At 44.3% G+C, this 25,830-nt stretch overlaps 1 protein-coding gene across 3 annotated transcripts in view; it reads left to right on the forward strand.

The window, feature by feature from the left end:
- The window catches only part of LOC111975805 (3',5'-cyclic-AMP phosphodiesterase 4C-like), a 114,892-nt gene that overhangs the window by 61,638 nt on the left and 27,424 nt on the right, over positions 1 to 25,830 (forward strand). Inside the window, exons 1-6 of one of the 3 annotated variants that reach the window (XM_024004409.2) lie at positions 9,753 to 12,073; positions 17,452 to 17,643; positions 18,026 to 18,067; positions 18,705 to 18,741; positions 19,936 to 20,065; positions 21,733 to 21,845. In XM_024004409.2, the coding sequence (XP_023860177.1) occupies positions 17,612 to 17,643; positions 18,026 to 18,067; positions 18,705 to 18,741; positions 19,936 to 20,065; positions 21,733 to 21,845 (354 nt within the window). In that variant the 5' untranslated portion in view covers positions 9,753 to 12,073; positions 17,452 to 17,611. Of the gene's footprint in view, positions 1 to 9,752; positions 12,074 to 17,451; positions 17,644 to 18,025; positions 18,068 to 18,704; positions 18,742 to 19,935; positions 20,066 to 21,732; positions 21,846 to 25,830 lie in introns of those variants that run through there. The other 2 variants (XM_024004407.1, XM_070447508.1) reach the window with 2 other exon arrangements.

Here is a 25,830-nt window from a genome sequence, read left to right on the forward strand (position 1 = left end):
GGGTGTACATTAGTGTACTGTACATATAATTATAATAGGGAGAATAGTGTACAATAGTAGATTATACCCTCGTCTGTTGCCTGCACTAACCGTGGAACTGTGTGATGACACAACCAAGTATTGCACCATGTGTCACGTTCAAACTGTTACGGTTTGGTCTGCACCTCCCTCCATAATGATTTAATTTAACATCTATTTTTTTTGATCAACTGTTACTAATGATCCTCAGCAACAACCACATGGCCGCGACGCCGTTTACAAAGGAAGCAATTGAAGGTAAACATAACAATGTAATTACATGTAATGATAATGTATGCTGAAGGGAACTAACAGTAAATAATATTTAACATGATAGAAATAGGAAACCGAGAAAGCCAGGGTAGCCTATAATTAAGACATTTGAGAGTGCCCATCCCTGCAAGTCTACAATTTAAATTATGCATACTGGCACAGATTTCATAAACTTTACTGTGGGAAAGTTGATATGTTGATATTCTTCAGTTTGCTGCCATATGGCTGGTTTCACATTTGTCTCCAGCTATTTTCTTCACATGTTGTTGTGTTAGAAAGTGGGATTAAAATTGATTTGATATTTTTGTCAACAATCTACTCAAAAGTGGGAGAAAAATTCAAACATTTGTACAAAATTTATGAAAAATAAAACACTAATATATCTTGATTACATAAGTATTCAACCCCCTGATTTAATACATGTTAGAATCACCTTTGGCAGTGATTACAGCTATGAGTCTTTGGTAAGTCTCTAAGTGCTTTGCACACCTGGATTGTACAATATTTGCACATTATTCTTTTTACATTTCTTCAAGCTCTGTCAAGCTGCTTATTGATCAAATCAAATCAAACTTTATTTGTCACATGCACCGAATACAAGTGTAGCCCTTACCGTGAAATGCTTACTTACAAGCCCTTAACCAACAGCGCAGTTCAAGAAGAGTTAAGAAAATATTTACCAAATAAACTAAAGTAAAAAATAGTCATAAAAAGTAACATAATAAAATAACAACTACAAGGCTATATACAGGTGTTTCCGGTACCAAGTCAGTGTGCGATACAGGTCAGTTGAGGTAATTTGTACATGTAGGTAGGAATGAAGTGACACTGCATAGATAATAAACAGCGAGTAGCAGCAGTGTACAAAACAAATGGAGCGGGCCATTTGATTAATTGTTCAGCAGTCTTATGGCTTGGGGGTAGAAGCTGTTAAGGAGCCTTTTGGTCCTAGACTTGGCGCTCCGGTACCGCTTGCCGTGCGGTAGCAGAGAAAACAGTCTATGACTTGGGTGACTGGAGTCTCTGACAATTTTATGAGCTTTCCTCTGACACAGCCTATTATATAGGTCCTGGATGGCAGGAAGCTTGGCCCCGGTGATGTACTGGGCCGTACGCACTACCCTCTAGCACCTTACGGTCAGATGCCGAGCAGTTGTCATACCAGGCGGTGATGCAACCGGTCAGTATGCTCTGGATGGTGCAGCTGTAGAACTTTTTGAGGATCTGGGGACCCATGCCAAATCTTTTCAGTCTCCTGAGGGGGGAAAAGGTTTTGTTGTGCCCTCTTCACGAATGTCATGGTGTGTTTGGACCATGATAGTTTGTTGATGATGTGGACACAGAGGAACTTGAAGCTCTCGACCCGCTCCACTACAGCCCTGTCAATGTTAATGGGGACCTGTTCAGCCCTCCTTTTCCTGTAGTTCACGATCAGCTCCTTTGTCTTGCTCACGTTGAGGGAGAGGTTGTTGTCCTGGCACCACACTGCCAGTTCTCTGACCTCCTCCCTATAGGCTGTCTCATCGTTGTCGGTGGTCAGGTCTACCACTGTTATGTTGTCGGCAATCTTAATGATGGTGTTGGAGTTGTGTTTGGCCATGCAGTCATGGGTCAACAGGGAGTACAGGAGGGGACTAAGTACACACCACTGAGGGGCCCCAATGTTGAGGATCAGCGTGACAGACGTGTTGTTGCCTACCCTTACCATCTGGGGGCGGGCCCGTCAGGAAGTCCAGGATCCAGTTGCAGAAGGAGGTGTTTAGTCCCAGGGTACTTAGCTTAGTGATGAGCTTCGTGGGCACTATGGTGTTGAATGCTGAGCTGTAGTCAATGAACAGCATTCTCACATAGGTGTTCCTTTTGTCCAGGTGGGAAAGGGCAGTGTGGAGTGCGATTGAGATTGCGTCATCTGTGGATCTGTTGGGGCGGTATGCAAATTGGAGTGGGAAGGATGCTGTTGTGAGCCATGACCAGCCTTTCAAAGCACTTCATGGCTACCGACGTGAGTGCTACGGGGCGCTAATCATTGAGGCAGGTTACCTTGGCTTCCTTGGGCACAGGGACTATGGTGGTCTGCTTGAAACATGTAGGTATTACAGAATCTGTCAGGGAGAGGTTGATAATGTCAGTGAAGACACTTGCCAGTTGGTCCGCACATGCTTTGAGTACGCGTCCTGGTAATGCGTCTGGCCCCGCCAGTGTAAATGTTGAACTGTTTAAAGGTCTTGCTCAAATCGGCTAACGAGAGCGTTATCACACAGTCATCCAGAACAGCTGGTGCTCTCATGCATGCTTCAGTGTTGCTTGCCTCGAAGGGACATAAAAGGCATTTAGCTCGTCTGGTAGGCTCGCGTCACTGGGCAGCTCGCGTCTGGCTTTCCCTTTGTAGTTCATAATAGTTTTCATGCCCTGCCACATCCGATGACCGTCAGAGCCGGTGTAGTAGGATTCAATCTGAATCCTGTATTGACACTTTGCTTGTTTGATGGTTCGTTTGAGGGCATAGCCGGATTTCTTATTAGCGTCCGGATTAGTGTCCTGCTCCTTGAAAAAAAAAAAGCTCTAGCCTTTAGCTCGACGTGGATGTTGCCTGCATGGCTTCTGGTTGGGATATGTTCGTACAGTCACTGTGGGGACGACATCGTCGATGCACTTATTGATGGAGCCGATGACTGAGGTGGTATACTCTTCAATGCCATTGGATGAATCCCGCAACATATTACAGTCGGTGTTAGCAAAACAGTCCTGTAGCGTAGCATCCGCGTCATCTGACCACTTCCGTATTGAGCAAGTCACTGGTACTTCCTGCTTTAGTTTTTGCTTGTAAGCAGGAATGAGGAGGATAGAATTACGGTCAGATTTGCCGAATGGAGGGCGGTGGAGAGCTTTGTATGCATCTCTGTGTGTGGAGTAAAGGTGGTCTGGAGTTGTTTTCCCTCTGGTTGCACATGTGATATTTTGATGAAAAATTTGTAAAACTGATTTAAATTTGCCTGCATTAAAGTCCCCAGCCACTAGGAGTGCCGCTTCTGGATGAGCATTTTCTTGTATGCTTATGGCCTAATAGAGTTGGTTTAGTGCGATCTTAGTGCCAGCATCGGTCTGTGGTGGTAAATAGACAGCTACGAATAATATAGATATAGAACTCTGTTGGTAGATAGTGTGGTCTACAGCTTATCATAAGGTACTCTACCTCAGGCGAGCAATACCTCAAGACTTCTTTAGGGGCAGAATCGTAGGTTCATCAATTTTATTTTCCAATGATTGCATGTTAACCAGTAGAACGGATGGAAGTAGGACTTTACTCGCTTGCCTACGGATTCTCAGAAGGCAGCCGGACCTGTGCCCCCTTTTCCTCTGTCTTTTCGTCACGCAAATGACTGGGATTTGAGCCATTTCCTGGGAAAGAAATATATCCTTCTCGTCGAACTCATTAAAGGAAAACGTTTCTTCCAGTTCATGGTGAGTAATCGCTGTTCTAAGAGACGGTAGCAGCAACATTATGCACAAAATAATTTTAAAAAATAAGTTACAAACAACGTTAAAGAAAACTAACAAAATAGCACAGTTGGTTAGGAGCATGTAAAATGTCAGCCATCCTCTTCGTACTACCATCGTACTATGGCGCCGAAGAGGATCATTGCTCGACAGCCATTTTCAAGTCTTGCCATAGATTTTCAAGCTGATTTAAGTCAAAACTGTAACTAGGCCACTCGGGAAGTGGTACAAACGGGATGGATGTTTTGGAATATTTTTTATTCTGTACAGGCTTCCTTCTTTTCCCTTCTCAGTTTTCTCTTATCACAGTCATTAAACTATGTAACTGTTTTAAAGTCACCATTGACCTGATGGTGAAATCGCTGAGTGGTTTCCTTCCTCTCCGGCAACTGAGTTAGGAAGGACTCCTGTATATTTGTTGTGACTGGGTATATTAATACACCATCCAAAGTATAATTAATAACTTCACAATGCTCAAAGGGATATTCAATGTCTTTTTTTTAAACATTTTTTACCCAACTACCAATAGTGGTCCTTCTTTGCGAGGCATTGGAAAACCTACTTAGTCTTTGTGGTTGAATCTGTGTTTGAAATGTACTGAGAGACTGAGAGACCTTACAGATAATTGTAAGTGTGGGGTACAGAGATGAGGTAAACATTCAAAAAATAATGTTAATTAAACACTATTGTTGCACACACCGTGAGTCCATGCAACTTATTATTTGACTTGTTAAGCAAAAATGTACTGCTGAACTTATTTAGGATTGCCATAACAAAGGGGTTGAATACTTATTGACTCAAGACATGTCAGCTTTTCATTTTTTGATCATTAGTACAAATTTTGGAAAACATAATTCCCCTATGACTTTATGGGGTATTGAATGTAGGCCAGTGACCAAAAAAATCTACATTTAATCCATTTTAAATTCAGGCTGTAACACAACAAAATTTGGAAAAAGTCGATGGGTGTGAATACTTTCTTTCAATGCCATTCCCTCCTATATCTTCTTGACTGAGTGCTCTACTCAGTCAAAACCAATACCTTAGCTTTTAGGATGAGACAAACACTTGCATCAAAATGTCTGAATTTCCAACAAGATATTGAGTTTTCTTTTGTTCCCCTCTACAGTCATTGTTTTGTTGAGTACATTTGACTCATCCAAGCTACCTGCTTACTGGTTTGAACAGAATGCGTTGACGTCACCAGTTCCGTTTTGCATAACAAGAACAAATTTGGTAGCAAACAATGCCCCATGCTGACTGGGTTAAAACCTGTGGAGTGGTCTTATCTGGTGTCCATCAAGCCCCACTGTGCTAGTTTATCTGCACAGCCTTGCTCCAACGCCTCAGAAACCACTGGTGACGTCAACGCACACCCACTCTCAAACGCCTCAACCTCTGTGGTCGATGACTTGGGGCCTCTGGCACAGAGGTAGGACTGTGAGAAAGTGTGTGTGTGCGGATGTGCTTGTTTGAGAATATAACAACACACACAAGCCACCGCAGCCTCTCTGTCTACACTTTCTGCCCAAACCCTCAACACTGTCACCAACAATAATATTCTCTCTAAACTGCGCGCCTGCGCAGCCGCACACCTCCTCCAGGACTGCCGCCCAGAAGAAATGCCATGCCGCGCAGYGACGCAAGAGATTGAACTTCACTGAGTTCGCCCCATTAGTTTGCACTATATTGATCAACGTTTTTTCTGTGATCGAATCAACATTATATCAGCCAATTTTCAATGCAACAAAACAAAACGAATCTAACTTTGCAAGATTGAGTCTGTGATTTTGTTGTACGCAGAGCCAGAGCGCAACGGAGTAGAATTCTATTGGCGGGTGTAGCCCACGAGCGGTCTTTCAATCACCCGCGAGAGAKTGGCTTTTCAGATCAGAGCCGCGCGTGTGGACATTTGTTGATATTCTTTGCTAGATAGCGATTTATTAGCCCAGMTATAGATAAGTATAGGTCAGCAATGGAGAGTTACCGCTTCATACAAGAGCACAAAACGTGTAGGCTACATTTCAAGCTGTCTTTTAAAGCCAGTCAGGTAAAAAGCTTATGTCTTAATTAAAGCAGTAGTGTTGTTTTTTGAGACAGGCTTGAATATGCACATAATCCAATAGACAGAGGGGTAGCCTACATTGTCTAATTCGCTGTATGGTAATAATAATACAATTCATTTTTTTAAGTGGTTTCTTGCATCATATAACACTATACAATGCAATTTACAGTCACCTATATGGCCCATGGTGTTACAGACCAAATAAAAAATAATTAGTCAAGCACTTCATAATGTAAAAACGTTTCTAAAAGTCTCATGCAATGTAGGCCTGCATTGAACACCACATATACTGTAGGCTATTTCATAGAAATCAAAAGCTATTTCCGTGTGAAAATGTTATGTGATTTGCTCCATTGGTTTTGTTGGTAGGCCTACATTATGCCTAAATAGCCACAATAGCCCATTGGCTACTGTCTAAAACTGTAATGGTACAGCCTCAAATGTTCACTGTGAACGTGCTCCGGAAGTTGTACAAAATTCTTACAACATTCAAGTTGCCACTCACAAGACCAACAATTTGCTCAGGGCCCCAAAAATTTGAGGGTCTCATCAAACAAACATTCTCACAGAAAGGGGACAGACAATTTTATGTTTCCTTCCTAAGAGACACCAGGCACATGTGACAAGAGGACATCATGCCCAGTGTGCCTCAGTCTTCCTCTTCTTGGCTGCGAAGTCTTAATGTGAAAAGGAAGTGGAGGAACCTGCCTCACACCAGGGCTCAATCACTTGTTTATTGAAAGGCACCTATTAAAGCCATATGAGTCTTATTAGAGGAGAGCACCCCTGCTCCCCTGAGCTTGTTTGTTCCATGGCGAGCCCTGCTCTGAGTCCTGCTCTGCCCGTTGAGCGCTCATGTTCCATGGCCCGCCTGCCTAATTGTGGCCGCTCGGGGGTAGATGCAAAGGGGGTCGATGCAAAGGGACAAATCAAGACCTGGCCCGCTGGGGCCCTAATCAGACTCAGCTGGCAGGACGCAGAGGGTGTGTGTTTGTGGATGGTGTGTGGGGGGAAGGGAGGTTGTGTGTGTGTGTGTGTGTGTCTGTCTGCGCGTGTGTCTATTCTGAGTACATGGTTGGGGGGTTTACTCATCAATATAACTTGTGGGAAGAGGGCTGCAGGTTTCTGATAGGGCTTAATTAGTTTATGACCTGAGCAGTCTAACCCATGTATCATCCCTTAACCATTCAGCACAAGTTAATGGCAATCACCTCATCCTTACACGGTGTGCCATTAGATTAAGAGTTTCCATGTTAGTGCTAATCAGTTCCCCACGTACCTTACCCAACATAATCAATAAGATTAGTCAGGCCTACTTACACTACATGACCAAAAGTATCAAGTCAAGTTGAGTCGCTCAGAGAGAAAAATAATCCACAGACGGGTCTCTGCTCGTCGAACATCTCATTCCAAAATGATGGGCATTAATATGGAGTTGGTCCKCCCTTGCTGCTATAACAGCCTCCGCTCTTCTGGGAAGGCTTTCCACTAGATGTTGTAACGTTGCTGCTGGAATTTGCGTTCATTCAGCCACAAGAGCATTAGTGAGGTCAGGCACTTCCACACTGATCTTGACAAACCATTTATGTATGGACCTCGCTTTGTGCATGGGGGAATAGTCATGCTGAACCAGGAAAAGGCCTTCCCTAAACTGTTGCCACAAAGTTGGAAGCACAGAATCGCTTAGAATGACATTGTATGCTGTAGCGTTAAGATTTCCCTTCACTGGAACTAAGGGGCCTAGCCTGAACCATGAAAAACAGCCCTAGACCATTATTCCTCCTCCATTAAACTTTACAGTTAGCACTATGCATTCGGGCAAGTAGCGTTGTCCTGGCATCCGCCAAACCCAGATACGTCCGTCGGACTGCTAGATGGTGAAGTGTGATTCATCCCTCCAGAGAACACGTTTCCACTGTTCCAGAGTCCAATGGCGGTGAGCTTTAAACCACTCCAGCCGACGCTTGGCATTACACATGGTGATCTTCGGCTTGTGTGCTGCTGCTCGGCCACGGAAACCCATTTCATGAAGCTCCCGACGAGCAGTTCTTGTGCTGACGTTGCTTCCAGAGGCAGTTTGGAATTCGGTAGCGAGTGTGGCAACCAAGGACAGACGGTTTTTACTCGCTACATGCTTCAGCACTCGGCAGTCCCGTTCTGTGTACTTCTGTAGCCTACCACTTCGCGGCTGAGCCGTTGTTGCTCCTAGACGTTTCCACTTCACACTATCAATAGGTACAGTTGACCAAGGCAGAAATTTGACGAACTGACTTGTTGGAAAGCTGGCATCCTATGACGGTGCCATGTTGAAAGTCACTGACCTCTTCAGTAAGGCCATTCTACTGCTAATGTTTGTCTATGGAGATTGCATGACTGTGTGCTCGATTTTATACACCTGTCAGCAATGGGTGTGTGTGCAATAGCTGAATCAACTAATTTGAAGGGGTGTCCACATACTTGTATACCGTTGAAGTCGGAAGTTTACATACACCTTAGCCAAATACATTTAAACTCAGTTTTTCACAATTCCTGACATTTAATCCTAGTAAAGAATTCCTTGTCTTAGGTCTGTTAGGATCACCACTTTATTTTAAGAATGTGAAATGTCAGAATAATAGTAGAGAGAATGATTTATTTCAGCTTTTATTTTGTTCATCACATTCCCAGTGGGTCAGAAGTTGACATACACTCAATTAGTATTTGGTAGCATTGCCTTCAAATTGTTTAACTTGGGTCAAACGTTTCGGGTAGCCTTCCACAAGCTTCCCACAATAATTTGGGTGAATTTTGGTCCATTCCTCCAGACAGAGCTGCTGTAACTGAGTCAGGTTTGTAGGCCTTGCTCGCACACGCTTTTTCAGTTCTACCCACACATTTTCTATAGGATTGAGGTCAGGGTTTTGTGATGGCCACTCCAATACCTTGACTTTGTTGTCCTTAAACCATTTTGCCACAACTTTGGAAGTATGCTTGGGGTCATTGTCCATTTGGAAGACCCATTTGCGACCAAGCTTTAACTTCCTCACTGATGTCTTGAGATGTTGCTTCAATATATCCACATAATTGTCCTTCCTCATGATGCAATCTATTTTGTGAAGTGCACCAGTCCCTCCTGCAGCAAAGCACCCAAACAACATGATGCTGCCACCACGTGCTTCACTATTGGGATGGTGTTCCTTCCCCTTTTTCCTCCAAACATAACGATGGTCATTATGGCCAAACAGTTCTATTTTTGTTTCATCAGACCAGAGGACATTTCTCCAAAAAGTATGATTTTTGTCCCCATGTGCAGTTGCAAATCATAGTCTGGCTTTTTTTATGGCGGTTTTGGAGCAGTGGCTTCTTCCTTGCTGAGCGGCCTTTCAGGTTATGTCGATATTGGATTAATTTTACTGTGGCTATAGATTACTTTGTACCTGTTTCCTCCAGCATCTTCACAAGGTCTTTTGCTGTTGTTCTGGATTGATTTGCACTTTTCGCACCCAAGTACGTTCATCTCTAGGAGACAGAACGCGTCTCCTTCCTGAGCGGTATGACGGCTGCGTGGTTCCCATATACTTGCGTACTATTGTTTGTACAGATGAACGTGGTACCTTCAGGCGTTTGGAAATTGCTCCCAATGATGAACCAGACTTGTAGAGGTCTATAATTGTTTTTCTGAGGTCTTGGCTGATTTCTTTAGATTTTTCCATGATGTCAAGCAAAGAGGCACTYAGTTTGAAGGTAGGCCTTGAAATACATCCACAGGTACACCTCCAATTGACTCAAATTATGTCAATTAGCCTATAAGAAGCTTCTAAAGCCATGACATAATTTTCTGGAATCTTCCAATCTGTTTAAATGCACAGTCAACTTAGTGTATGTAAACTTCTGACCCACTGGAGTTGTGATACAGTGAGTTATAAGTGAAATYATCTGTCTGTAAACAATTGTTGGAAAAATTTCTTGTGTCATGCACAAAGTAGATGTCCTAACCGACTTGCCAAAACTATAGATTTTTAACAAGAAATTTGTGGAGTGGTTGAAAAACGAGTTTTAATGACTCCAACCTAAGTGTATGTAAACTTCTGACTTCAACTATATATAGTGTATGTAGTCACCAAAGTCCTATCCCTGTAGCTGAAACCCCTTCAGATTGGCCAAGACCATAAGCACTTGGTTCGGGTACATTTCAACACATTGAAATATCCTATTTCCAATTGGAAAAGGTATTGAATTGAAAAAACGTCAAGGTTTGCGTCTGACTACATCGTCAACTCGTACTACCCCCGAAGTGTGTGTGCTGTATCTTAGTGGGTATCTAAATGTGCCTATGAGCAGCTGGCCTGCTCTCTGGCTTACGTCTGTGGCTTTACATGACGACTCGTCCAGATGTGATTGACGTCAGTCTCACGACATACAAGCCACCTTCAAACGGGAGTCCCTGCTTACAGACAGGACACACACACACTCTCTCCCTTTGATGTGGGAGCAGAGATCAGAGCCTCCCTGCCTTGGCTCTCCACCCCTCCCTCGTTCCCTCCACCCCACCCCTCCCTCCCTTCCTCCTTTAACCAAATGTTTACCGCTCCTGTTTTCCCCCCGTCATATGCCTCCATGCAGCCAATGCCACACCCTTCATTTTTTTCCTTTCTTAATTTTCTTTTACAAGGGAGTGTTTTTTCCACGCAACATATTATACACATTCCTCCCATAGACTGCAAAGACAGGGAAATCGCTGGAAATACCCCTTATTCAAGAAACWACTATTAGTATTTTCTCTCATGGCCAGCGCTTTCACTTCCACTGATGACATCACAGTCTGTCAAACTTTGTGTCATTCACACTGAGAGGGCTTGACAGAATACTTGTCTTTTGCCTGATGAGCTTTTAATGAACTTCCATTTTCCTCCAAGAATGGCTGAATATCTCTCGCCGATTTGTTTGTTCAGTTTGTTCTTGATTTTATGCACCTTGTTTGGACTGCGAGGTAGCAACAGTGTGATTTTTCCCTTTCCATTGGGAAAGAGCATGTTGATCCCATTCTAAGAGGACAATAATGAAACACGGGAGAGAAAGAAGAGGGTCATACCACAGAGGTCAAGCCAGGGCTGGCCTCCTCTAACGGAGAGATTTGAGAGGACAAGCACTAGCTAATTGCTAAGAGATACCCAGCACGCAAGCAGAGTCCTACCGGCTAAAGTTCCATACTGTAATACCCACCTGTGGAGATAGGGGAAAGGGCTCATGCTGGAATACCACTTTTTTCACTTCATGACACTTCATTCATTTCATGCCTTCTTGCCTCCTCGCCTAGGTCATGGGATTGAGCAGAGCTGATGGTATCATAGTAAGTAGTCATGAGTTGCAGGTTGGCAATGTCCCAATGGGTAATGTTTGTGTCATAGCAAATGAAAGCAGATGGTAATACAAATGGGTGGTGGTTTGGGTGAGTTACTGCCATAGAAGAGCACTTCAAAACCAAGAGAAAAGCACTTCAGGTAAATGCAAGTCTTTTAAAGAGCTTGGACTTCAATTTTCACAGAAGTTTCTTTCAACTGTCAACATTTGAGGGGAGTTATTTCCTTTCCAAAAGCACAAGAGGCCACAAGAGGCAGGGGTGAAAGTGAGTCCACGAGAGGCAGGGGAGAAAGTGAGGCCACGAGAGGCAGGGGTGAAAGTGAGTCTACGAGAGGCAGGGGAGGAAGTGAGTCCACGAGAGGCAGGGGAGGAAGTGAGTCCACGAGAGGCGAGGGTGAAAGTGAGGCCACGAGAGGCAGGGGAGGAAGTGAGGTCACGAGAGGCTAGGGTGAAAGTGAGTCCACGAGTGGCAGGGGTGGAAGTGAGGCCACGAGAGGCGAGGGTGAAAGTGAGGCCACGAGAGGCAGGGGAGGAAGTGAGGCCACGAGAGGCGAGGGTGAAAGTGAGGCCACGAGAGGCAGGGGAGAAAGTGAGGCCACGAGAAGTAGGTTCCACACTAGATGTGAGAGGATTGAGCTGTGTAGCCATTGGGTTGTAGCACTCTCTTGACAGGCCTGAGCAGGGCCCACCACAGTAGCTTATCTACCTCTCCCAGTCGTCTGTCACAAGCGCCTCTGACGTCACGGCCCCGGCCAGAGTTTATGGGTATACGGACGGTGGCATTCTGGAGCCGTTGTAGTGCTCATCTGATACATGGCTGCTTGTGTGTTACCACAGGACCACTGCTGGATAGGATAGGATCCTCCAGTTCCCCCTTGAGTAAGTGAAGCCAAAGCGTGTGAGTGGGTGTGTTTGTGGGAGGTGGGGTGGGTGATACTGTACGGGTATGGGTGGTGTGTGTGTGTATTTATTTGTATCTGTTATATCGGTTACTTCTACACTCTCACTCTTCATGTATACATCCTGTAAATTTTTGAAGCGGCTTTAATAGCTGAAGTTCTTTTTACCTCTGATTCTTGTTGGCTGGTACAGAGGCTTGTTCCGGTAAGAGTTCATCCACAGTGCGGAACAGTATAGTCAGTTGGCGGTGAACAAAAGCAAAGAAGGCCTATCTTTTGGCTTTGCTTTGGAGATCTTTCCAAAATTTTCTCAGTTCCTTTAGTTCTTAACATTTCAGTTTATTTATGATTAATGTGAGACAATATGGGTTCTATTATCTTATTGGCTCAAGTGGTACATTCAACTTTTGTTCAGCTGTGCCACACCAACTTACTAGGCCAAACATTCCCCTTTTATAAACCGCTAAATGTCAAAAGCTCACATATTTGTCATATTAGGTTAAACTGCTTATCTGGATTACAATGTTTATAAAAATGATGATTATTATAAAAATCATATTATTCTTAACCCATTTGGTCAAGCCAGTTAAAGTCCCGAAGTATTGTGGCTCTGATACCAGGGACGTTTGTTTGTGTGCGTGCATGTATATGGAGGGTGGAACATGTATGTGTTCAGAACRTCAGAACTGCATGTTACCAGTAAAGTTGGGTCTCTCTTACCCTGTTGACAGCGAGTCAAGTTGAGTCGCTCAGAGAGAAAAAGAATCCACAGGCGGGTCTCTGATGACTCCATGTCTGTTCTCGTGCAACGACTTCTCTTCAAGGGCTATTTTTAGAAAACATATGCTCATGGCTGTATCTTATGTTGTTGTACACGGAACGTTTTTCCCTTTTGGTCAACTTGTATGAATTGATACACAGTGAATGTATTATGTTGTGGGGTTGAATTTTGTTCGGCTGTTGAGATGATAAATAACTTGTATAACATGTTTATCAGTATCCAGAAATGACTTATAAACACCAGAAGCTAGACCAGATAAGAGAAGAATAGTCAGTAACCTATATAAAACACCTTTGGCTAGACCCGGTACAAAAGTATACAGGGCAAAGAGGTTTATATAGCCTCATTTACACYTTAACCATGGAGTTTGTGTTCAAAAGTTGAGTGTTTGACATAGGTTTAATAGGAAGTGTTGAAATTGTTTACTCTAGACTGGCACATGGGACCTCAAATAAAAAGTCAGTTTTGCGCTAATGCTCTGTCTTCATACGTAAGATGTGCAGTTTCAAATACATTCTTTTTTTCTTGTTTTTGGTGGTGCACCACGTTGTTTTGCTACGGGTGTCAGGTCGCGCACAATGGGGTGAGAGGTGCAACACTAACATCCCCCTTTCCCAAACCAGGGGCCCCCTTTCCCCCCAGTACAAAGCTTACGCATCACCAGGAACACACACACCAAAAAAGGTCCACTCCTCTGTTTTCCAACATTCTCTGCCTCCACTCCCTTCTTTCCTGGTGTGTAAGGGCTTCGGGAACTTCCCCGAGACAAACACACACACTTTGATTGTCATAGGTCGGCGAGGCCCCCGGAGCTGGTTCTCACGCCACTCGGAAAGAAAACAGAAGGGGGATTGGGACTATTTTTTAGCTAAAAGCGGTATTTGGGGAACGACCTTTGTCTGAATGACACAGACCTGAATGCTTCTTTGAGTTTCCTCTGAATCACTAGTCACTAGTAACCCCTACCCCCTACCTCCTTGTACAAATTACCTCGACTAACCTGTACCCCCTGTATATAGCCTCGTTATTGTTATTTTATTGTGTTACTTCTTATTTTTTTACTTTAGTTTTTTTGGTAAACATTTTCTTAACTCTTTCTTGAACTGCACTGTTGGTAAAGGGCTTGTAAGTAAGAATTTCAAGGTAAGGTCAACACTTGTTGTATTCAGCACATGTGACAAATAAAGTTTGATTTCATTTGAATCCTGAGGGGGGCTTATCCTTTTATCCAGGAACTAATGGATTTGCTCTTTTTCCCACAATTGAAGAGGAAAGGAAACATGGAGGATTATCTTTGTGTTTGTGGAGATCAGATGACGTTTCGATATCACCGTTCCTGTTCAGTATAAGATAGTAATTTAGTGATTAGTCTGCACCAAATGTTTGTGTGTGTATATGTGCATGTGTATATGTGCCAGTGGTCTCCTCGGGAGAAACCCCAGAAGGGTGCGTGCCACAGTGGGATACATGGAGGCCTGTCTCCCATGAGTTCTGACAGTAGTCCAGACTCAAAGAGAAGGGAGAGGAGACACTGACTGACGTCTGAGAACAATGACAACACCAAGGTCACTATCACCAGTTATGACCTACCAGACAAAGAGCACCACCATAATAAGAGAAGATTGACTCGAAGGTTTATTCAGTGGAATGGCACAATTGGGTTAATGCTTGTGTGTCAAGTAACTACATGATACGTATCCTCCATGTTGAGTGTAGTGTCTGTGTAACATCAGATTTTTTTATTATACTTTTTTMGGTCATTTACAGTAGCAAACACACTTATCCAGAGCAATTAGGGTTAAGTACCTTGCTCAAGGGCACATCGGACCTAGTTAGCTCGTGGATTCGAACCAACAACCTTTCAGTTACTGGCCCAACCTCTATACCGCTAGGCTACCACCCAGTCCACAAACTCATCTTACCTGTTCTCTGGCTGACATTTAAGATGCATGTACTTTAAATTGCTCTGTGCTCTCTATAGAGACACTGGTGTGCTGGGGAACATGCACTGACTGGCACAGTGATGAGTTATATTTCTGTCTCCAGTAGATGGTGCTACCTGACACTCAGAAGCCCATTCTGTTTCCAGTATTTTTTATTTAACTAGGCAAGTCAGTTAAGAACAACTTTTTTTTTTTTTTTACAATGATGGTCTACCCCAGCCAAACCCTCCCCTGACCCAGACAATTGTGCACCGCCTTATGGCACTCCTGATCACGGCCAGTTGTGATACAGCCTGGGATCGAACCAGGGTCTGCAGTGATGCCTCTAGCGCTGAGATGCAGTGCCTTAGACCGCTGCGCCACTCGGGAGCCCACTAGAGGGGACTAACAGTATGAATACCACTGTTTATGGACACTTGTCCTCCCACTCAGTCTGATAATCCCAGGTTTTTCCTAGTGGCATTTCTTGAACTTTGCCCAAGTGGTTTTCTTGGGAAAATATGCGCCATCATCTACCGCACTGTATTGCTTCTGGAAGTAGAAGTGAGTGGGAGCGTTGTTGAGAAGAGAAGCCGCCTGCAGCTGGGAAGGAGATAGCCACAGTCCATAAGTGTACTCTGATATCTCCAAGCCTCAGGCTCTGATAGTTTACTCAAACATTAACATTTCATGTGAATGACGTGGATTTCAGTTCTAATGGGCGAGTTTTGTTTCACGTGTGAGTGTTTTTGGAGGTTAATTCAGTTATTTTGGATAGAGCTATTCATAGCTGCTGACACCATTGGCATCGTGATTGATGACATCCCACCGTCAGAGCTGGCCCAAATCGCTCCGAGGGGACGGACGCATCTTTGAAAATTAGATGAAGGGAAGGGTGAGAAAAAGGGAGGAGGAGAGGTGGGGTAATAAGGCAAGCCCCTCCCCCTGGGGCTCTCCCCACCAATCAGGGAGGAAAGAAAGGACGAGAGGTTGGGTAATAAGGCAAGCCCTGGCACTGATGCTCCTCCCCCTGGGACTCTCCTCACCAATCAGGTGGAGCTTGTTAAAACGCTGCTTTGAGCCGTCGAAATGCAAACCTATCTTTCACTCTCTCTCTCTGTTGCTCTCTCTCTCTGTTGCTCTCTCTCTCTGTTGCTCTCTCTCTCTCTCTCTCTCTCTCTCTCTCTCTCTCTCTCTCTCTCTCTCATTGTTTCTGATTAATGATGTCAGTCACTGCCTGAGTGTGGTGCAGGTTTGTTTTTAAATGTTAATTTAGGCAAAATACTGAGCCTCGTTGTATTTAAGGTGCATACGACACAACACACCCCATACAGAAGCATGCAGGTTCGACTGCTGTTGTGAGAGGAGTGAAATGCACTCGTACATCCACAGGTGGTTGTTGCAGGTGCCTCGAGGACATTCAGCAATAGTTTAACTCAAAAGAAATTTGCACGCCACACAGTGCTGGCAAATAATCACTTGTTTGTCGAAAGCATGACAAAAAACATCTGCAGCGCTTTCTATTCATTATGTGTTGAACTTGAAGTCGAGTAAAAGGGTATGTACCGTATGGGGTGAGGGTTTCAGCCTAACGTAATTACATGAGACTCCAGCCAGGGGGGGCATGCCGTATGTTTCAGGCTATGTATAGCCCTCTCGCATGTACCTCCATCAATGATAGAGGGCTATTCTTAGAACCACTCTCTCCAACTCCACCTCAGCCTGACCTTGCAGCTGCCGCCTGTATACCGTGGCACCGCCCTGGAACAACTCCGCTTCTGGAGTTCGATTGGACAAAGGAGAGTCACACAGGTCAGACGCACGGTCACGTATTCCTACCAAAGAGCCTAAAGGAGGAGGATATTGTAGTATTATAACTTGGTAAGCATTCACCTYCCGACTGCGGTATGTCCCTGTTGTATTGGATATACTTTGCTCATGCAGAGCCTGTGGTTGATTGGTAACAATTCCAGCTCTTGACACATACTGTAGCTTAGATGACTTCCTTCCAGAGACTGGGGTTCAATCCCCACATCCAGCATTCCCGCTGTATTTCCCACTTGCCTTTCTCCCCCTCCGATCTCCTAACTGAACGTCTAATTGCATCCTCAAAATATGAAGAGGAGTTCCCCTGTCCCATCAAACAGTCAGCCCTATTATGAGATTGGATGGCTATGGACTGATCACCCTGACATTTTGGGGTCAGGGTCTGGCTGCGGAGGTGGAGAGGTGCCAGCAGCACCATTTGTTTTAGTGCTGCCCAGGGCCCTGACAGAGGCGGAAGACTTTGGCACTGCTGACGTACGTGGTGAAGTCAGTGCTGACACTAGCGTGATTGCGTTCAAATAAATGGTGTGGGGGTTGTAGGGAATGGCTGCTGCTCGAGGCCTGCTATCACTAGGTCAGCTCTTTTCTATTCTCAATATACTGTGTATTAGCTATGAGGCAGGCAGAGATTGGTCACTGCTGTTTTTTTGATGACGATAACTACAATGATGATTTCGGATTGAAGATTCACACATTTTCGGACTTCCATACCTCTGTCATCACACTGGACAGAATAAAGGAAGGGACAATGACATCTTGTCTTCCTGCTCCGCTGCTCCAGACACCTATTCACATGAATCGTCCCTTCTCTCTCTCTTCTCTCCTAAGTTTTGATGTGGAGAATGGGCTGCCGGTGGGACGCAGCCCTCTGGACCCCCAGGCCAGCCCCAGCTCCGGCCTGGTCCTGCAGGCCAACTACCCCCACAGCCAGCGCCGCGAGTCCTTCCTCTACCGCTCCGACTCAGACTTCGACCTCTCACCAAAAGCCATGTCCCGCAACTCCTCCATGGCCAGTGAGCTGTAAGTACCATTGGACCAAAGTGATGCATGACCCTCCTAACCTTACCTCTTCTCCAGGCCCTTTTCTTTTCCCACTCTCTCTCTCTCTCGCTCACTCGCTCACTCTTTCTGAATTGTTTTTTCTGACCTTCTGTCTCTCTTTTTGCTGTTGTTGCTCTCCCCCCACCCTTGATGTTTCACTAACCAATACATGTCTACTCTTTTATATTTATACTGTCATAGCTAACCCTTCAACTATGATTCCCACAGAGGTCCCTAAAAACGTAACCTTCCTGTCTCGTATTGTTGATGTTTGTTTCTGGAGATCGGAGGCCATGTCACAGTCTGTTTACCCATGTCAAGTCTAGCTTAGTCACTGGACTCTCGCTCTATGTCTTTAAAGGGAAGAGGGCTTGAAGCACTGGGAAGTCGGTTGGCTGCCGCGGTGAGAGATGCGTGTGACACATTTTTTCTATTTAACTTCCCCTTTAAGGACCCACTGCGTTTGCAGGTTTCAGACACTTCCTGCCCTCACGAACCCCTTAACCCCTCCACACACCCCCACCCACCTCCTGCCCCAACACATAACCTTTAACCCCCCAGCCCATACATGCACACATCCCTCACCCCCTTTTCCTCCCGAACCATCCCAWAAGAAAAACCCCACAGGCCTTGCATCTGAGTTGAGCCTGCTGCTGTTTGTGTGCTGCATGGATAGGCTGAGGCCTATAATCTTAACAGTAAGGCTCGACCACAAGACCACACATTATGTGCATGATAATGCCCCCAGAGCACAGTTTCAAAGGATTTTGTTTGTTTTTCCCACAGTTCTCACAGTCAGTTGTGTGCATGTCACTTGTTTCCTCTCCATGTGTCCAATGCGTTAACCGATACAGGATATATGGGTGTTCAGGCTGCATTTAGGACGCCCATTGCTTTACACTCAGGGCGTACCATAGAGCCCCAGTATACAGTATATTATATCAATATTGCCCTTGTAAGATGGTGATATTCTGTTCTTCACCTATTTGTTGAAGATGTAGTATCTAACCCAGTGTTTTTGTTTTCTTCTGTCCGTTTAGACATGGAGAAGACATGATTGTGACACCATTTGCACAGGTCAGTACTATGTTCATGCGTTTTCTCTTTAAGTGCATGGTAATATTGTGTACAGTACAGTGAGCCAGCCTTCTGTACTTCTTGCGTGGAAAATCATATGATGCACAGTGCTGTCTTGGTGTTGTTTTAAGAGGTAGGGCGCCATTCATTACACACAAACACAAACACATGAAATACTTTATTTGAATCCACAAAGCACATTACAGTCGGGAAGGATTCAAACATTTCAAAGGTCTGAACACACGGGCCTACTTTAACGTAGCTGTGACGACATCTGTGTGCCAGCGATACTCTTCCAACCCAGACCACTGGCTTTTGCTGCAATAACCCATCTGCACGTAGTGCGTGTCATTGTGTGTCACAACTCAACTAGGGTTACAAAACAAGTGAGGTGTCTAATATTGACGTGCGTCGAAGCAGAGCCGGACAGATGTCAAATCTTCAAGGGTTTGGAAAGGAGAGATCTTTTATGGGCCGACTGCCTCCGCGATTTTTCACCGGGGTGACATTTTGAACTCGGAGCAGTCTTGAGTTGCAACATGAAGGCACACAAAGTACCTGAGACAGGTGTTTAGGGATGTTTTGTACCCCTGCACATCTTCAGTGTCTCACTAGAGCTCACGTGTGTGATAGGTGTATAATACCTTAGTGGCGGCAGGTAGCCTAGCGGTAAAGAGTGTTGGGCCAGTAACCGAAAGGTCGCTGGTTTGAATCCCCAAGCTGACTAGGTGAAAAAGCTGCCGATGTGCCCTTGAGCAAGACACTTAACCCTAATTTCTCCTGTAAGTCGCTTCGGATAAGAGCGTCTGCTAAATTACTAAAATGTACAATCATGTACGACCTGCACATGCCAAAGACAGCGCCATTAGCCTGGTCCCAGTACTTTTTGTGCAGTATAGCCAACTGGTCATTGTCACGATAGGTGCAGGCTATACAGCCCAAACAGATCTGGCACCAGGCTACAGAGCCATAGGCAGAGTTTGATCAACTACCCTTTATGTTGGCATCAAAATTCCAAAACCGTAACATTCTGATTTTCATTTGATTGTCTTGGGACAGACATAGCTCCCATTAAAAATCGAAAAACCCAAACGAAATCTTATGTTTTAGGAAATCRGGATATTGTGCGTAGAATATCATGGACATAATGCATCATACCACTAAATCAGTGTCCCTTTCACCCCCTCTCTTTAGGTGCTCGCCAGTCTCCGAACAGTCAGAAGCAACTTTGCCGTCATAACTCATCTGCAGGATCGGCCCAACAGGCGGCCGTCAGGCAGCAACCCTCCCTCAATGCCTACTCATACCAAGCCAAGCATACCAGGTCAGTAGGTTACGCATCTGATCATACCTKTTACATTACTTCACAACAATTGGCTTTGTTGTTCCCTAGTGTCTGCTGCACTCTGTGAAAATAATAAGTTCATAAGAACTGAAAATACAGCTTACGATCAAACTGTAAGATTGGTTTGATGTTACTGCCATAATTGCTTATCTGTCAGCTTTCACGTTGGTAAGGGCAGTGCAGTGAGAATGCAAAGATGTAAGGAGACATACAGAAAAATATCTGTCTCTATATCCATCCTTTTGTGGGGGGGGGGGTGTTGACAAATGTAGACACTGGTCCTATTTTCTATGGCAATCCAAAATGTCATAGCTCGATACAAGTACTCAGGAGGGTATTTGAAGCTGCCATGGTTTTAGAATTCGTTTTCACTGATAACAGACAAGAGAAAATATGCAATAAATGTCTAGACAATTAATTGTGTAGTCTCTGGTTTGAAATGGAGCCGTACAGTCTGATGCCAGATAACTGAACACATGGGGTCAGTGCCACATTCTGTGGGACTAGGGTCAAATAAAGAGAAAGTGATCACGCCTGCATAGCCGTGGGAAGTAGGGGTGCAGAGGGTGCCCCCTGAAAGATCTGATTAATAAAAAATATTAAAAAATGTAAGGAAATGTTTTTTTCACAAAAGTAGTACACTGGGCATTTACTACTCCTGTATTAGCGGACCGATATAGACGTCTGTAGCGGGCAAAAAATGTTTTTAGCATCTCAGCTTTGGGAAAGAAAAATGTTTTTAAGATCATTAAGAAAGTTGTCTTGTAGGGGTCAACAGTTGGAATTGTAAGAGTTGTTGCCCTGTCCCTTTCTCTGTGATCATCATTCTAATGGAATCCAGAAAGAACAAAACTCAGTCCTCAAACGTTTACATCAAAAGGTGCAAAGTTATGGGGAAAAGACCAAAACATCCACATCAAATAAAATTTCTTGATCAAATAACATGGAAAACAATCACTTTTTGTTCAGTATTAATTTACCATCCTTACAAACCACTTAATGTAAATGTATATTACTGTATTGTACATATGCTGGTCATCTAGGTTTGTACCTGTAGACTTTCCCTCACCYTGATGAAAAACAATGTACAATACAGTAATTGAGTACATTGAGACATCAAGTGGTTTGTGATGATGTGGCTRAGTTGGTAGAGCATGGCGCTTGGAACAGTAGGGTTTTGGGTTRGATTCCCACYGGGGGARCAATARGAACAAGTATGAAAATGTATGCACTCACTACTGTAAATTGCTCCGGATAAGAGTATCTACTAAAATGGAAAAGGAATGAATATACCATTTGCAAAGTACTGTATTTCAAMAAACTGGAAAACATAAGCTATATGAAGCAGGTATTATCAGATTAACTGTTTTCTACAGATAATTATCAGACTCAAATTACAAATGCTGGTAAACACTGAAATACAATACATTTAGTTAAAACATTTTCACAAAAGTATTGCACCGGACCTTTACTAGTCCTGTATTAGCGGACGATATAGATGTCTTTGCACCCCCCCCCCCCCTTGGTTGAGGGTTTGGACATGAACCAAAGGATCTGGGGCTAAGTCTAGACTAGGGTCTGGATGGGATGGTCTCTGGAGGTCTCTCTCAGGGCTTTAACAACATAATGATCTTTGACCCCCTCAGAGGAGCCCTACCAGAAGCTGGCCATAGAGACACTGGAGGAGCTGGACTGGTGTCTGGACCAGCTGGAGACCCTGCAGACCTGTCACTCAGTCAGCGAGATGGCTTCCAACAAGGTGAGCTGTGTTGCATTTGAACTGAGCCTCATCTACAGTAACAACCTGGGAATGATTGCTTAAAGCAGTGGTATTCAAACTTTTTCAGCAGAGACCCCATTTTTTTTCCCAAGAATTTCTCGCAACCCCACCCCAGCCCAAATCTGATGACACAACCGTAAAATTGGTAAATTTAGATTTTTACATCAACCTTTAACCTTCAATTCATTGCATTTGAATCTCTTATCAAAATGAAAAGAAACCAATAAATACATTTTTACTCAATAAAATAGTTTTTCTTTTCAAATTATCTTTCTCAAAAACATTTGTATATTATCCCATACAATAACGTGACCCCACTGTACTTCCCCCGTGAACCCACTAAAGGTCGCGAACCCAACTTTGAATARCATTGCCTTTCATCTCTCTCATCAGTATCACATTGCCCTGTGTTCATGTCGATCAAATGTCTTATGTTTAAGATTTACAAAGTGATGTTATTCTTTACCTGTACAGTATATTTGATTGGAGAATTCAGTTCCTTGTGTAGCATATGCTGTTTTCCTTAATGCATCAAGACAGTGGTTGATTGAAGTGATATGATGCTTTTGTTCGCTATGCCATCTCAATAGCTTTTGAAAATGGCACAGTATACAGTGTATTCGGAGAGTTTTCAGACCCCTTGACTCTTTGGCCTGAATGCCAAGCGTCACGTCTGGAGGAAACCTGGCACCATCCCTACAGTGAATCATGGTGGTGGCAGCATCTTGCTGTGGGGATGTTTTTCAGTGGCAGGGACTGGGAGACTAGTCAGGATCGAGGGAAAGATGAACGGAGCAAAGTACTGAGAGATCCTTGATGAAAACCTGCTCCAAAGCTCTGACTGGGGCGAAGGTTCACCTTCCAACAGGACAACGACCCTAAGCACACAGCCAAGACAACGCAGGAGTGGATTTGGGACAAGTCTCTGAATGTCCTTGAGTGGCCCAGCCAGAGCCCGGACTTGAACCCGATCTAACATCCCTAGATAGACCTGAAAATAGCTGTGCAGTGACGCTCCCCATCCAACCTGACAGAGCTTGAGAGGATCTGCAGAGAAAAATGTGAGAAACTCCCCAAATACAGGTGTGCCAAGCTTGTATCGTCATACCTAAGACTCGAGGCTGTAATCACTGCCAAAGGTGTTTCAACAAAGAACTGAGTAAAGGGTCTGAATACTTATGTAAATGTGATATTTAAGTTTGATACATTTGTTAAAATTTCGAAAAACCTGTTTATGCTTTGTCATTATGGGGTATTGTGTATAGATTTAATCCATTTTAGAATAAGGCTGTAACGTAACAACATTTTTAAAAAGTCAAGGGGTCTGAATACATTCTGAATGCACTGTAACAGCTGGAATGCCAAGGTCAAGGAAATGTCTGAAATGCATAATAATAATAATAATAGATTTGTAGATTTGTATAGCGATTTTCTGTTCTGGGTGGAAGATCTTCCACAGTCATCCACAGAGGGAGGTGGAAGTCCAATGGGTCACAACATATGTCTGATCCACTCTCCATGCGCACCTTCCTCACCCGCACCATCCATTTCTTTTCCAACTGAGGCCCAGATGAAGAGTGGAGGCCCAGATGAAGGGTTGAGCTGGGGGGAAACYATGGTCAGATCCAGGGGGGAAACTAGTCAGAAGCCAGGACACCTTTCCATCCCCAGTTYTAGACTCCTTGGTAAACTCRTCCGAAAAACATGTAGCACCCARCTGCGTGAAGCCATGCAGCCACTAAGCTTAAGGCGCTTGAAGCTCACTACAGTCAACACTACAGTCAACACTACAGTCCACCTTGAAATAAACCATTGTTTGAAAACTTTAGGGATCCTCTGCCATATTCAACAGTCTCCAAGCCTCTTTCATCTTGTTGTTTCAAATGAAAACAGTTAGATGGCTAGATAGCTAGATAGCTAGCTTCTCAGTTCAGTTGGTTAATAAATAACTGACTTGCCAGTCTTGCACTGCTGTGGATCAATATATAAATACAACATGCAACAATTTCAAAGATTTTACTGAGTTACAGTTCATATAAGGAAATCAGTCAATTGAAATACATTCATTAGGCCCTAATCTATGGATTTCACATGACTGGGAATACAGATATGCATCTTTGGTCACAGATACCTTTAAAAAAAAATAGGTAGGGGAGTTGATCAGAAATCCAGTCATATCTGGTGTGACCACCATTTGCCTTYTGCAGTGCGACACATCTCCTTCGCATAGAGTTGATCAGGCGGTTGATTGTGGCCTGTGGAATGTTTTTTGACTCCTCTTCAATGGCTGTGCGAAGTTGCTGGATATTGGCAGGWACTGGAACATGCCATCGTACAGGTCGATCCAGAGCATCCCTAACATGCTCAATGGGTGACATGTCTGATGAATATGCAGGCCATGGAAGAACTGGGAAATGTTCAGCTCCCAGAAATTGTGTACAGATCCTTGTGACATGGGGCCGGCCGTGCATTATCATGCTGKAACATGAGGTGATGGCAGTGGATGAATGGCACGACAATGGGCCTCAGGATTTTGTCACGGTATCTCTGTGCATTAAAATTGCCATCGATAAAATGCAATTGTGTTCGTTACCCGTAGCTTATGCCTGCCCATACCATAACCCCACCGCCACCTTGGGGAACTCTGTTGACATCAGCAATCCGCTCGCCCACACAACGACATACACATGGTCTGCAGTTGTGAGGCCGGATGGATCTACTGCCAAATTCTCTAAAATGACGTTGGAGGCAGCTTATAGTAGAGAAATTAACATTARATTCTCTGGCCGTCAGCATGCCAATTGCACGCTCTATCAAAACTTGAGACATCTGTGGCATTGTGTTGTGTGCCAAAATTGCACATTTTAGAGTGGCCTTTTTATAGTCCCCAGCACAAGGTGCACCTTTCTAATGATCATGGTGTTTAATCAGCTTCTTGATATGCCACACCTGTCAGGTGGATGGATTATCTTGGCAAATGAGAAATGCTCACTAACAGGGATGTAAATAAATTTGTGCKCAACATTTTTGAGAAATAAGCTTTTTGTGCATATGGAACATTTCTGSGATATTTTATTTCAGCTCATGAAACATGGGACCAACACTTACATGTTGCATTTATATTCTGGTTTAGTGTATATACAATCAAAACTTAATTAGCTAACAAATTAAATATTTGTTTAAAAAAAATTCTGTCCAGAAACACCTACAACTATTAAAATATGTACAATATTMACAGAGCTTTCTGCATATGRGACCTCGCGGCGCCATGGCAACCACAGATTCACAGATATGACCATTATTTGGACCCTCCACCAAGTAGGTCGGTTCTTGTTGCGTTGTAGTATTTACATTTTTACAATGTAGGCAGTTGAACTGCTGCTGCATTCTCCCTCTGCTTAATATTTGGGCATACAAAGAGCATTGGGCTGATGCACACGCCCTCCCATTCAGACACAAACACACACCAACACATGAATGGAGCCCATCCTTCCCATTGAAGGAGTTAACCAGTTGCATGGATTCCCATCCCTTCTTTCCACTCCACTCCTCCTGGATGCATTATGTATCCCCCTCTCTCTCTCAGCCGCCACCTCTCACACTCCCCTTTACACCCACAACCAATCAGATCCCTCYCATCCCTCCAGCCTCTGTAGCTGATTGGCAAGGGGGCATCCCGCATATAGGCAGTTCAAGGGGAGATACACACAGGGAGGGAGAGACTTTCCTCGCTCATACTCTCCCCATCCCTCCCTCCCTCTATCTTRCACTCCTTCCTCTCGGTCTCTGTGTTTACATTGAGAGTGTGATGGTGGATGAAGGAGCAGCAGTCAGCCATGCGCTCTGGTGTCCTGCACCTAGCTGGACTGTCTGTCCCGTTGCCCTGCACCGCCTGTCCCCCATGTCCCCTCTGTGCCCTCTGTCCTCCTTACTCAGCTCAGGGCTACGYGCACACCTCGTCTTT

This window comes from Salvelinus sp. IW2-2015, linkage group LG16 (assembly GCF_002910315.2).
Source record: "Salvelinus sp. IW2-2015 linkage group LG16, ASM291031v2, whole genome shotgun sequence".
Classification (NCBI taxonomy): domain Eukaryota; kingdom Metazoa; phylum Chordata; class Actinopteri; order Salmoniformes; family Salmonidae; genus Salvelinus; species Salvelinus sp. IW2-2015.